The sequence below is a fragment of the Lissotriton helveticus genome, chromosome 5_1 (assembly GCF_964261635.1).
Source record: "Lissotriton helveticus chromosome 5_1, aLisHel1.1, whole genome shotgun sequence".
In the NCBI taxonomy this organism is placed as follows: domain Eukaryota; kingdom Metazoa; phylum Chordata; class Amphibia; order Caudata; family Salamandridae; genus Lissotriton; species Lissotriton helveticus.
This window is the reverse complement of record NC_136065.1, coordinates 272236201-272250232: the sequence shown is the minus strand read 5'-3', so window position 1 is coordinate 272250232 and position 14032 is coordinate 272236201. Positions and strand designations below refer to the sequence as shown.

At 45.8% G+C, this 14032-nt stretch overlaps 1 protein-coding gene across 4 annotated transcripts in view; it reads right to left on the bottom strand.

The window, feature by feature from the left end:
* Positions 1-14032, bottom strand: part of C5_1H9orf43 (chromosome 5_1 C9orf43 homolog) — a 217362-nt gene that overhangs the window by 58769 nt on the left and 144561 nt on the right. For all 4 annotated transcript variants that reach the window (XM_078642191.1, XM_078642189.1, XM_078642192.1 and 1 more), the window contains exons 8-9: positions 11678-11768; positions 10306-10442 (exon numbers count right to left, since the gene is read on the bottom strand). In XM_078642191.1, coding sequence (XP_078498317.1) covers positions 10306-10442; positions 11678-11768 — 228 coding nt within the window. The remainder of the gene's footprint in view (positions 1-10305; positions 10443-11677; positions 11769-14032) is intronic.

Below are 14032 nucleotides of genomic sequence, written 5' to 3'. Positions count from 1 at the left end.
CATTTATAAACAGACCAAGGACGAAGCGGATTGCTCCAGTTGCACAACTTTCATCTGTTCCTGATGGCGACTAATAAACAAAATAACTACTTACATAAGCCCCCAAGACAACCTCCAGCAGAGATGCTTTCCAGGTAGACACAAATGAAAAATTTCAAGCAAGCACAGATGTGAGCAGCGCGGAAGAACTTTCACAATGCCAGATCATCTCAGGTGACACGCAAGGTCCATCCATAAACGGAGATACAGAAGTTCTAATTCAAGAATTTAAAAAAGGAATGGCCTCTGGCAGGTCTTTCCTAAACTCCTATCCAAGCTTGATTACACTCTTCAGAAAATGAAAAACCATGTGGAATAACTAGAAACAACCACAACTGAGCAAGCGTATGAACAGTACACCCTGTTCAAAAGAGTTGGCACATTAGAACAATCCCAACAAAAGTTTCAGGAGACGATAGATGATTGTGAAAATAGTTTGAAATGCAAAAAAAATGGAATTAGAGGGATTAGTTCTAAAATTCCAGATGTGAAATTGGGTTCACATGTCCAGAGGCTGTTCTGAAAGTTCATGCAAACTCAAGAAGAATCAGAAGAGTCTTTTCTGCATTCCAAAGTACAAGGAATCTCAACCCAGATGTTATATCTAGGGTCCACTTCCTCCAGATGAAAAAGGACATATTTGCAGCCACATGGAAGCAGGACAAAATACAGCATGAAGGCGAAACTCAAACAATCTTCCAAGATGTCACCATGTAAACCCTCAACAGAAGGAAAGAATTGCAGGACTCCTAAAACTCAGCCCCCAAGAAAAGAGGTCTTGGGATTGAAACATCTACAGAGAAACTTGGCAAAAAACGCAGATTATAGTAAAAAGCAAACATTAAAGTAAAAATAAAAATAACATCTCAGAAGTCTCAGGAACAGAACAACGGGAGGCAACCTTGCAGGAAGACTAACTTAACTTTTTGTATATGCTTTTGAGTATATTGAGAAATGAGGGACAATACATTGATTTAATGATATAGTATTTTTCAAATGTTTTCTTAAATTAGTCAACAAAGTCTATCAATAAGAATACCACTTTGCAAAACATAATAAGTATGGTATCAGTCATAATGGATAAAAAACTTTCTCGAAATACATGTCTAATTAGTCCTAAATTAGAAATCTTTATAGCGAGACTGATCACCCCAGTTACGGAACCGGTAGCTGCCCTACATCCTAAATTTCAAGCACATCCTATACTGAGTGACTTGGCACCGATCAACCGGTTAGTTTCTCCCCACATACAAGTTTACTGAAACCAAACCCACAATATTTCCCATTATACACAGATAGAGATACAACCAACAAATCATAAGTATCATGAGGTTAGTGAGGATAGTATTCATGATAAATGAACTTACTTATGTTAAGCTAGTTGGGCATTGGCTCGTTTGTACATAGTGTGGACCACCAAGGAGTTTGGCGGCAGCTGCCTGCGAATGTAGTGAGTGTCGGTAGGTGAGGGTTCATACATATTTGTTCCTATCCACCCTCAGCATGATGACCCGGGTCTTAACAGGCTCGTTGAAGATGTCCAGTGCTGTTTGAACATGCCCATGAGCATGGGAAGAAATGGCAGGGTGCGCTGTGTGGTGTCTAGACTAAGAAGTCTTCATCTTCCTGGACAGAAGGCTGATCAACCTGATGAAAGGTGGCTGCCCTGTGTATCACCTCGTGAAACGAGGTAGTGTAAACGGGGGGAAGGGTATTGCCGGGTAGAGGTCACACTCCATGTCCCCCAGGGGACTGACATCGTAGTCGTCTCACTGGTTGGTCCTATGCTCATGGTTATAAGAGGCCTTGTCTACCAGGTACAAGGGGCTGTCTCCTCCATAAGAGGGATGTGGTGAACCCTGTGGCAAAGGTGGTGTAGGTGGGTGACCCAATTTGTGGTGGCACCGGCAGAGGATGTGGGGAGCAGGAGGGGAAGAGGTGGAGGAAGAGGAGGAATGAGATGCCAAGAGACAAGCGGGGAGTGGGCTAGTCCTCCCTGTCCTGATGCTTTCTATGCTTGAAAGGAGGTGTAGACTCTAGTGGAAGCTGTTCCTTAAAAGTTAATTTCCTCTTCCTGGTAAGAGTGTCCTGTGCCTTAGGTGAAAGTTTCATCAAGCTCTTTCCAGTCTCTGGGTTGATGAAGAGTCTCTTTTGACGTGCATCAAGATTTTCCTGGAGATTCTGGAGTATGGGCTGCTCCAAATCCTCTGAACATCCAGAAGACTGGGCTCTTGACACCAAACGACTTGACCGCACAGGATTCTTCTGGCTTGCTGGAGCCCAGCTGTGTTTTGGTGCTGGTTGATGTTTCCATGCCGAAGAGGGTTTTGGTGCCGATTTTGGTGCCGGCTCAAACTGACCTGTTAGTGCTGAGGATGGCTGCGGCTTGTGAGCCGTTTTTGGTGTCAGCAGAGGAAGTGGTATTGGCTCCAAGGCTTTCTATTGGTGCCGACCAATGCCTATAGGCAGTGGCAGACAGCAGGCCTGCTGGTGGGTCTCTGGGCTCAACCCCTGCTCCACCCTCACTGGGGCAGTGCTCGGCCTGTGCATGATGACAGTGTGCAGTCATAGGATGGGAGGTTGCACTCACAATCGAATATTTCAAGACTCGCTGAGCCTTTGGATCCTGATTAGTGCTTTTATAGAGTGGAAGGCGAGGTAGGCTGAACAGGCGGCCTTGTTGTGGTCGGGTGAGAAACAAAGGTAGCAGACCTGGTCATGCTGGTTCAAGGGTACTTGCAGTGACACTGTGGGCAATATTGAAAGGGTGTCCTTCCTATCTCTGTCCAATCATCTTCAAGGAGAAGAACCAAAGAGGAGGCGCAACGTCTGACAAGGGACTGGGTCCCAAGGAGGTGTACCAAGAGAAACCGAGTTGTTGAGACTAACGGATGGTGCAACCAGGAAAACCTGAACGGTGAAAGTTTTTCCTGTCAATAGGAGAGGATATGAAAAGAGGTCCTAGAACTAACACCATAAGCATTGGCCCAGAGCTTGATCGGTGGCACGTCTGAACCCAACGGCAGGAAAGAAAAACTATCTAACAATGGAGCTGATGCCCATGTGCATTATCAGTAGAAGGAGTAATTCCTATAACTTGTGATTTAAAAGTCTTCTTCAAAGAAAAACAAGTTGCACCATTTATTATTTATTTATTTGATTTATAAAACTTGTAAAGCGCACTGTCGCCTAGCAGGCATCCTGGCGCTGGAGCTCCATGAACATGACCGAAGGACAGCTGTAGAACAACACTCAAACCCTAGGGAACAGCCAGGTCTTCACAGATTTTCTGAACGGGAGAAGTTCATCTAGTTGCCTAATCTCCCAAGGTAGGCTGTTCCAGAGCTTTGCCGCAGCCACGCTGAAAGATCTTCCCCCTGCCCTGACTTTTTTAAAGCTAGAGACTCTCACTAGACGGGCAGACGAGGAGCGCAGCACCCTGGCGGGGATATACCAGGTAAATTTAGCCTGCAGTGATCTGGGTCCAAGCCCGTGAAGGGCCTTAAAAACAAGGCAGAGTGACTTAAATCGTATTCTCTGCCTGAGGGGAAGCCAGTGAAGTTCGGCCAGGGCCGCGGAGGCTGACGTTCTTCTAGGCCATCCCATGGCCATTCTGGCCGCCGCTGACTGGACTCTTTGAAGCCTATCAAGCAGAGAACTGGGAGACTCGAGCAAAAGTGCGTTACAATAATCGAGTCTACTCAGGATGGTGCATCTGGCCACCAGAGCCCGAGCAGAGGAAGGAAGAAGTGGCATAATCTTACGAAGAGACCTAATCAGGGCAAAGCAGGAGGATACAGTTTTTGCAACCTGGGCCTCCATAGTCAACTTGTTGTCCAGCATAACCCCTAGGTTACGCACTGTTTTAACCTGCAGCCAGACAGCAACATCCCGAAAACACTCATGGAAGGTCTCAACCGATATTGAATCCTCCCCCTCAAAGGAGAGGATCAGTTGAGTGTCATCCGCATAATTAATCGTATTAATCTTATATGAATTAATCAGGGAGACCAGAGGTTTTAAGTGAAGGTTAAACAAGATAGGGCTGATTGCCGAGCCTTGAGGAACCCCGTGTGTTACTGGGGAGAACGCAGATTGAAAAGGGGGGAGGGCCACAGCCTGCTGTCTGTCCTCAAGAAAGGAGCGAAACCACCGCAGAGCACAGCCCCTCACCCCAGCCTCCTGCAATCTACGCAGGAGGATCTCATGGTTTACCGTATCAAATGCGGCAGACAGGTCGAGTAAGATCAAAGCGGTTGTCTGACCCCTGTCCGCACGCATTAGAAGCTCATCCATAGCCTTAACCAGGGCCGTCTCTGTCCCGTGTGCAGGGCGGAAGCCGAATTGCAAATCCTCCAGCAGCTGGTGTTGCTCCAAATGTTTAGACAGTAAACAACTGACCCTACGTTCAACAATCTTTGCCGGAAAAGAAAGCAACGAGATTGGTCTATAATTCTTAGAGCAATCTGGATCCAGCGAAGGTTTTTTCAACAGCGGGGATATCACCACCTGCTTCCATCGGCCGGGCACAATGCCACTGGTCAAGGACTGGTTACAGATCTGGCGAAGGGCAGGAAATAATTCTACCTCATACTCCTTCCAGATCTTATGCGGGACCGGGTCCATAGGTGAGCCGGAGGAGATGTTCCACGCCAGCCTCCTTAAGTCCTCCTCCCCTAAAGGGGGAAACTCCGATAGTTGCTCCCCGGGGCTAATGTTCCTGCCGAAGGAGATCCGATCCATCAGTACTTGGGAGCAGCTAAGCCCAGGGGGAGCCTTGAGATCCATGATAATAACCTCAATTTTTTCCCTGAAGAACTTGGCCAGGTTCTCACAGAGTTCCTGCGAGGGGGGTGTCGCATTCTTGGAGCAGTCCGGGCTAGTAAGGCTATTGAGAATATTAAAAATGCTCCGAGAGCTGTTTGAAGCATTGCAGATTGAAGAGCAGAAATACTCTGCTTTGACGTTGTGGATCAGGGTTTTATACTCAGCCAATTTAGACTTCCAAAACAGCCTGTCTGAGTCGTCATATCCCCGTCGCCATTTCCTCTCTGCCTGTTTACAAGCTAGTTTATAGGATTTCAGAGTATCGTTAAACCAAGGGGCCGAGGCTCTGCTTTTGCTTCTAAGCTTTTTTAACGGGGCATGGGAATCTAACGTGTTGGTAATCCAAAGGCACAGCTCGGTGAAGTTTTCATCAACCTGTTTATCCAGGGAGAAACATTTTCCGACCTTGAACACCGAATCTGACCCTCGTAGCCGTGCCTGGGCCTTCCAGTCCCTGCACAGAACCTCAGTAGTAGTGCACGCCAGTCGGGTTCTGTCAGTGTTAATGGTAACATAGAATTTAACTAAGAAATGGTCGGTCCAGATCATCGGTAGTGTGGTCCCCATGTGCAACAACTGAGGGCCGGAGAAGAGAAGGTCAAGGCAGTGACCATCCTTGTGAGTAGCACACACCACCTGCTGAGAAAGGCCCAGGTCCTCACACGAGCGGAGAAGATTGCGGAGCCCTACATCTAGGGGGCCGTTGGGCCAGAGATTAAAATCCCCTAGGATTAACAGTTTATTGTGGGAAGCTGCCATATTCGTAAAGGTTGTTAGCAGGGATTGTTGTTGTAGAGCCATAAAGGTCCCAGGAGGTCTATAGCAAATGATCCCAGTGGCGATAAGGCCAGAGGCATTCTTTATCACCAAGCCCAGTAGCTCCACACCGTCAACTGAGTCCATCTCAATGGTCCCAACTAGCCAGGGGGCCCTGTAGATAATCCCCACCCCACCCCCCTTCCAATGGGTCTAGGGAGATGAAGGATTTTACAGTCTGGCGACAGGCCCAACCAGGTTCAATCTTGCAGTCAGAGCGAGTCCAAGTTTCAGTCATAAAAAGAACATCAAGCTGATGTGACTCAAATAGCAATTGCATTTCCACACAGTGTTTAGGCAGAGACCTCACATTAAGGAGTCCACATGAGAGAAGGCTGCCACCCAGGAAATCGCTCAAGGGAAGAGCCGAGTCGGCGAAGGCAGGATTACCCCTGTCGGCGCAACATTCCCCTATATTGATCAAGGTTTCTCTGGAATAGTGCCGCGAGGCCATCTCTGAGGCCATCAGACCCCAAACGAGATAGTAGGAATATGAAGAGCATGTGTATCTACAGCTATATAAGCCACTAACATATATTTCCTGAAAGAGGCAGTGGTTTATATAGGAGATAGTTACATAACTCTAGCACAGAAATGCAACAATCTTAGCTCTCAGACATGGCGATGAGTTCCACCCTTTCTGGAACCTAGTACTCACAGACACCACATGCTCCATGTCACCAGAGACTGCCTATTACAATCCTGAGCTTTGGTTTTGAATGATCATTTCAGGTGTGTTAGTATAATTGGTTGAGTAAGAAAACCAGTCTAAAACTTCCAGAATGTATTAGGTTTTTATTGAAGACCCTCAGAGCAAGTGGTTAGTTCTATGATTGACTCTGACACACCATACTCAACTTTAACCAGCTCACAGTTAAACCTACCTAATGCTTGAAGTAATTAGTATAAAGTGGATTAGGAGCTTGGATTAGTTTAAATGTCGTAGTTACCACAGAGGGTTAGCTCAACTCTACTCAGATTAATTTCAGGCCAGCCTTGTAGAGATGCTGGAGCTCGGTAAAAAAGCCAGTCCCGTGCTCTGAGCCACACGCTTAGCAATTTAAAAAACAATTTTTGTATAGCTATGTTATGCAGATTTGTAGAGTACACTTTCACCAGGGAGAATATACTGGCGCAGAGCAGGTGTGAGTCTAACCAAACCGAGGGCCCAGCGGGAATACTTGAAAAGCCAGGTCCTCAGCTTCTTGTGGAATTCAGGAAGTGAGAAGGAGGCTCTTATGTGTAGTGAAAGGTTGTTCCATGTTTTAGGAGCGAATTAGGAGAAGGCTCGACCATGGATCCGATTTCCCATATGACTGAAAGTAAAGGCAATCAGGGTGAGGGAGGAATTTAAGTCCACCACCCAGCCTCCACCCACGAAACTGAAAGTTCACTACCGACTGGCGGTGAGCTTTATAGATCTGTGTGAACCGCCGTCACAGTGGTTCATACAAAGCCATTGAAAAGTTTGGTGTGCATCCGTCACTGGTAACTAATTGCACCACACCATAGGAGTTTTCTCCCGTGGTGTAGAGGTCATTTATTTTTTGTTCTGTCGTTCGCCACCACCAGGTAACGGATAGCAAAATAAAAAGGCATCTGACTGTTCACTCTAAATTGGGTGGACGGTCACTCTGTTGAGCCGTCAGAAGACTATGTTAGCGACAGAGCTGGAGTAGGCATACTGCATCCAGTAAGCTCTAAATTGGGCAGGCAGACTAATAGAAGGTACTCCATCGCCTTTGTATGGAGTACCCTCTCTGCCAAACTCTAAGGGCCCGATGTAGGTGGCCATTACCGGTCGGTAACGGCCGAATTCGGCCGTTACCGACCGGTAAATGGGTCATTGAGATGTAGGGGGCTATATTTTACAGAATCGGTAAATTTACTGATTCGGTAAATTTACCGATTCTGTAAAATACCGAATCGGTAATTTTTCCGATTCGGAAAATTCCTGATGTAGGTAGCACTGTTTCCAGTGCTACAGGCCTTTTAGATTCGGTATTTTACCACCCAATCCAATTGGGTGCTGAAATACCGAATCCAGGTGTGCATGCACATCTGTGCATGCACACCTGTGCCATGTGACAGACAGACATGCCCTTTGGGCATGTCTGTGTGCCACATGGCACACATGCCTGTATTTGGGGTGCTAGAGGGTGTCAAAGTGACACCCCCTGCACACTTGCTAAAATCGGTATTTACCGATTCTGTAAATACCGATTTGGTAATGCCCATTGATTCCTATGGGCTTTAATGCCCATAGGAATCAATGGGCATTACCGATTCGGTATTTACAGAATCGGTAAATACCGAATCTTAACAATTCGGTATTTACCGAATCAGAAATACCTACATCTCCCCTCCTCTTTTTTACCACTTCTTAAATACCGATTCGGTATGAATCGGTATTTAAGAAGTGGTAAAAAAGATTTACCTACATCGGGCCCCTAATCTTGACACCTGCCCTTATTTATGACAGCCTACCACATGGTGGCGCTGCCTGTCTATCTATTTCTGAGCACAGAATATCTGTTTAGCAAATAAACATACACTTAGGTGATCTGCAGTTGTCCAAAGTGTCCACATTTGTAGAAGTGTGATGCTTACTAGGGAGCGTTTAACTGGCAAATAGTAGCAATGACAGGTCCAGTTTATAGTGCAAACTGCAGGGGCATCTAGAGCAATATTATGAATCCTGGCACTTTTTACTTCTTTTTTTGCTTGGGAGCCTCGGTACTGCTTTGTGCATAGACACAATGGGCCCTATTCACAGAACTAACTTAAGGAACTAGGAAGAGGTGTGGCGCCGCGGCCAGAGCGACTGACGCTGGAATCTGGGGACCACGGTTCGATCCCCGGCTCCGGCGGCAGGTTAGCCCAGCACCATGTGACTCTGGGCAATAGCTCGCTTAATCTTCCCGACGGCCCCCAGCGCCTAGAGACCCTTACGGGTGATTGTGCGCTTTACAAATGTGGACTTTTAAGACAAAATCCTAAACTTACTACAATTTTCGTATTCACAGAAGGCACTTACTCATTTTGGTATTCACAGAAGACACTTACTCATTTCGGTATTCGCAGAAGTTAGGAGTTCTAACTTTAGGACTCCTAAAGTTAGGATTTTTCTCAGTTTAGGAGTGGTAAAGTTAGGACTCCTAACTTTAGGACTCCTAAATGCCTGCTGTGAATACCGAAAGTCTTAAAATTAGGATTTTTCTCAATTTAGTAGTAGTAAAGTTAGGACTCCTAACTTTAGGACTCCCAAATGCCTTCTGTGAATAACGAAAGTCTTAAAATGAGGATTTTTCTCAGTTTAGTAGTACTAAAGTTGAGAAAAATTCGAATTTTAAGACTTTCGGTATTCACAGAAGGCATTCTGTGAATACCGAAATGAGTAAGTGCCTTCTGTGAATACCAAAATGAGTAAGTGCCTTCTGTGAATACCAAAAGGGTAGTAAGTTTAGGATTTTGTCTTAAGTTAGTTCTGTGACTCTGGCCCAATGGTTTGATGAAAGAAGATCGTTTGATGGTGGAGTGATTGAAGGACTAAAGCTGGGATAATGTGGTTAAATTGCAAGCTGAAGGTCCGACCTGCTGCTCAGTTCTGGATCCGATTGAACTTCGTCATCTCGGTAGGTGATCCTAGGTAAACCATCTTATGAATGAACATGAATCCAAAAATGTTCGCAACTAGCAATTTTATGATTGTTGCCCAAAACAATTCCTGAGACGCATGTGACTAAGCAAGCGAGACATGTAAACTCAACTGTTACACCGTCCACTGTATCTGGGCATTCAGGCCCTTCAGTCCTTTCAGCACTTTTTCTGGCTTACGGCATCTCATTAAGTGGGAAGGGCTGGCGAGGCTTCTGCTGATCCTGTCTATTTCTTCCACTTGCCCACCCCATTCATGAGCAGTGGCGGCTGGCATCTATGGGGGAGGGCGCATGCGTGAAAATAATCTAAAAAAAAAAACTTACCTGGAGCTGAATACGACATCCTCCGGTGTGGAAGTCTTCTTTCTTCCACAGCAGCCCGGCCACCCGGAAAATCCCTTGTCTGATACTGATGCAGCTCACATGCAGCATGCGAGCAGCACCCTGATTGGAGGGAGCAGCCTCACTCTTAAGACAGCTGGGCTGAGAGGTTTAAAGCGTGCATGTGTGGCTTGCCATCTCAAGATTGCTGGCCAAAAAGACATGCGCACTTTAAATAAGTCCAAAAGGCAGCCCAGCCTCCTCCCTGCTGCTGTCACTCAGCAGCGGCCACTCCCCCGTCCAGATGCTCTGTTCAGGATGGAGGACGAAAAAAAATGGTAATGAATTATCATTTTATTTTTCATGTCTGTGGCTTTGGGTGTAATGTAAGTGGACGGAGGAGCCGCCCCTGTTCATGAGGTGGACGATTTATTAAGAACTTATTCAGTGATGATTAAACCAATGAAACGGAGGAGGCAGATGGAATCTATGAAAATAAGGGACTTCACAGGCCCCAGTGCCACTTGCCAGTACACAAGGCTTCTTGACCATGCGGTGTTCACTTCTTCTATTGAGCCTCATTCGATTTTTCAGGGGCCCAGGCCACAGCTAGGATTATATAGTATTTATGTGAGTACAATACCTCTGTTTTACTTTTATCTTCATACTACTGCTCGGCAGCTTTTCTGGCAGACTTCTGGTGTATGGGTGGTTAGGATGCATTATGGCCATGGGCAGGTTATATGGCTGTCCTCCACTGGGGATTTTGTTTTTTCTGTTCTGAAAACAAAGGGAACAGCATCATGGTGCATTCTAAAACCATAAAACAAATACAATCATCAGTACATCAGAATTTTCTCTTTTCATTCAGCTGATACTTTCAATAAAATGTTCAACAAATATATAAAGATGGAGTTACATTTAAGGATACTCTAATATTCTTAGTGACGTCGTTCCCTCTCATCCTCTGTATATTAGGAAAACCATGGAACTTTCATTTGAAAGAAATGAAACTGCTCCTGAAATCTGCCAATAGATATTACTATATAGCAATGCATGAATATGACAACTCATCTTCCAATGTCCAACTCCATATCATCAATTCCTAAGTTTTGGAGCACATGCATCATTCTAAATACAGGTCGTAAAGGGGCAGATTCGGAGAATCTGCCCCTTTGCGACCCGTATTTTTTCATTTGTGATGCATCAACCCAAATGCAAATTCACAATGTAAGTAGTCGCAAACTTTGTGAGTACTTAAATTGCGATGCATTTAGGGAATCGCAAATTGCGATTCCCTAAATGCAATGCATGATGCAATTTTAAATTGCAATTTTGCAATTAGTGATCGCAAATTACCATCAATCTAAAGTTGATGGTAATTTGCGGTATGTGTGTGCGCAACATGTGGTCACATGGCAATTTCAGGGGTGCATCAGTGTGTCCTTTTGGCACCCTTGAAATTGCACGTGCAATTTCTGAGTACCTATTTGGTACTCGCAAATTCCGCATGCAGTTCCCATTCATTCCATAGGATGTACAGTAGGCTGAATGTATAGCAGGCGCCATGTTTTTGGTCCACTTAGCATTCAATTCTGCTTTTCAGAAACAAATCCCGGGAGCAGGAATTTGTTTCTGAAAAGCAAAGTAACAGTGGCCAGGCACACAGGAAGTTTATAGCTGTGCAGCATGGCCTTTGTTTGTTTTCCCTTACCGGGTCCTTCATGCTCCACATAATGGGCCAAGACAGGGAAAATGAGAGATGGTTGCTCCCACCATAAATTGAGTGGGCAACGATGTTATGCATTGAGGCACTGGTTACTCCCAGAAACTCTGAAGAACTCCACACCTCCAAATGTTGCAGGTGAACCATGATGAGGTCAGTGGAACAGGAGCTCCACAAATGTTTTACCAGAGCTCCTGCTTCAGTGAACCCTAAATGAGCCCTTGGCTTGGTTACTTTCTGGTGATATAGTACTTCTATCATTCACAAAAGAAGAACAGGCCCCACTCACTGTTCTGCAGACTGAGAGTTTGTTGAAGTCAGAGGCTTCCGGAAGTTCAACGCGCAGGTCTTTAATTCCAATTCGTAGGGTCTGTTGCCCTCTGAAAAAATAATGGAAAGTTTTGACTGAATTACGATGAGAAGATGCATAGAAGACCTTCAATAAAAACAAACAATGGCACGAGAGTTGGGAAAATTGAAGCAAAGACTGCACTAATCATGTCACGACAAGGTCAGCCTTCAGGTTCACTCAGACAATGCACTTCTGCCTTAAAAGTGGACACATCCAAAGGGAGGTTTTTGATGGAGTGTTGAGAGGCCCTGGGGCAACTTAACCCTAGATAACACCTGGGACTAACTTCTTTCCGAGATAGCACTGCCTGTGGGAATGAGACCACTGCCATTTTGGGTGTAACTCATACTACATTTAGTTACATGCTCTAGTTTTGAGGGCACTATTTAGGTAGGAGGTTTGCATGAAAGTTAATCAATGTTGCACTCTTTCCAGTACTTGCACCATCAAACATTAAATGTAGTGTCCTTTATATAGATATGATCCTTCCCATAAGAGGGCCACCACTGATGGTCTTTGTTACATTACAACACCACATTTTAACCTCATGTTTATGTCGGGACGTTGTTACATCTACGCCATATAACACATTGCTAATGCAACTTGGAGCAGGTGTAGCATTACAGCATTTTAAAATTGAAAGGGGACAATCGAGCTTATCTTGGCATCTGCCTCCTGAAATGACACTGAGGTACGGGTGGGTGCCTGCAATTAGAACTGCGTCTGTATCCATAGCATCCTCCCCAGTTGTGGAGCAAGCAAAGGATCACACCACACACGGAGCACTGGTTTGCCCATCTTTACTCAACTGCATGCAACCGTTAACTGAATGTACTGAGACATAATTTTTATTGATCACACCCAGATACACCCAGATACTTCCCAATCGATTATGGAATGCTTGTAAGGAGTTCGCCGAGGACCACTAGAGTCCTTGTGCACATAAGCACATGACGGGGAACACCAATGACATCAATGAAAACACATCGCGGTGCCATCGCACCGCGACTTTTACATCGCAGGATTGTTTGCATCGCATGCATTCACTACGCATGCGAGCACGGCGCGATGACATTAACACCGCATGATGCCACTACAACGATCCTGCGATGTAAAAGTGGCAAAAGTGGCAACAACAGCTTGCTCCAGTGCAGCACAGGACTTGAAAACGTCGCAACAACACCAGCTGCCCGAAGACTTGAAACGGAATGAGCTGAAGTACTAGTCCCAGCTTTGTAGGAGAAATGAGCATAGAAGCACACCTGACACGAGCACAGAAACACACCTGACACATGGCGGGGAATGGATGGTGGATGGATGCATGGATGGGTGCTGGGTGGGTGGATGGATGAATGGATGATGGCAGACCGTATGGTGGATGGATGCATGGATGGGTGGGATGGGTGGGATGGATGGATGAATGGATGGACGGATGGCGGACCGTATGGTGGGTGGATGCATGGACACCTGACACATGGAGGGGGATGGATGAATGGACGGATGAATGGATGGATGGATGAATGAATGGATGGATGGATGATGGCGCACCGTATGGTGGATGGATGCATGGATGGGTGGGGGGTGAATGGATGGATGAATGGATGGATGGATGATGGTGGACCATATGGTGGATGGATGCATGGATGGGTGGGGGGGATGAATGGATGGATGATGGCGGACCGTATGGTGGATGCATGGACACCTGACACATGGAGGGGGATGGATGAATGGGCGGATGAATGGATGAATGGATGGATGGATGATGGCGGACCGTATGGTGGATGGATGCATGGATGGGTGGGGGGGTGAATGAATGGATGAATGGATGGATGGATGGATGAATGGATGGATGGATGAATGAATGCTCAGCCTCGCAGATGGGGATGGGGGAGGGGAGCAGGCATATGGGGTGTGAGCGTGCGCGCATGGCCATACAACATGCATTGTGAGAAATACCCTTGACATATGAAAAAAATAAGCCACCTACAAAAACACACGTTCTGTTTTTGAAACCATTTCCACTATTTATTTAACCCTTAGTGTATTTTCCCCTTTCCCCTAAAGCCTTAATATTTTTCGGGTGGTGCTAATACTAAGTCAAAGGTTTCTTCAATTCTCGTAAGTTTCTGTTTTATGTTTGAAACATTAGCCTGTCCTCCCAATTTGCAGATGTCTTTAGTGTTTGGCCTTTCTTTGTCTCATTGACCTGCAACTGTATTTGCACTTTATTCAGAAGGTCGCTGTCATCACATTCGCTAAGCCTGATGTGATTACATTATGCACTTTATTCTC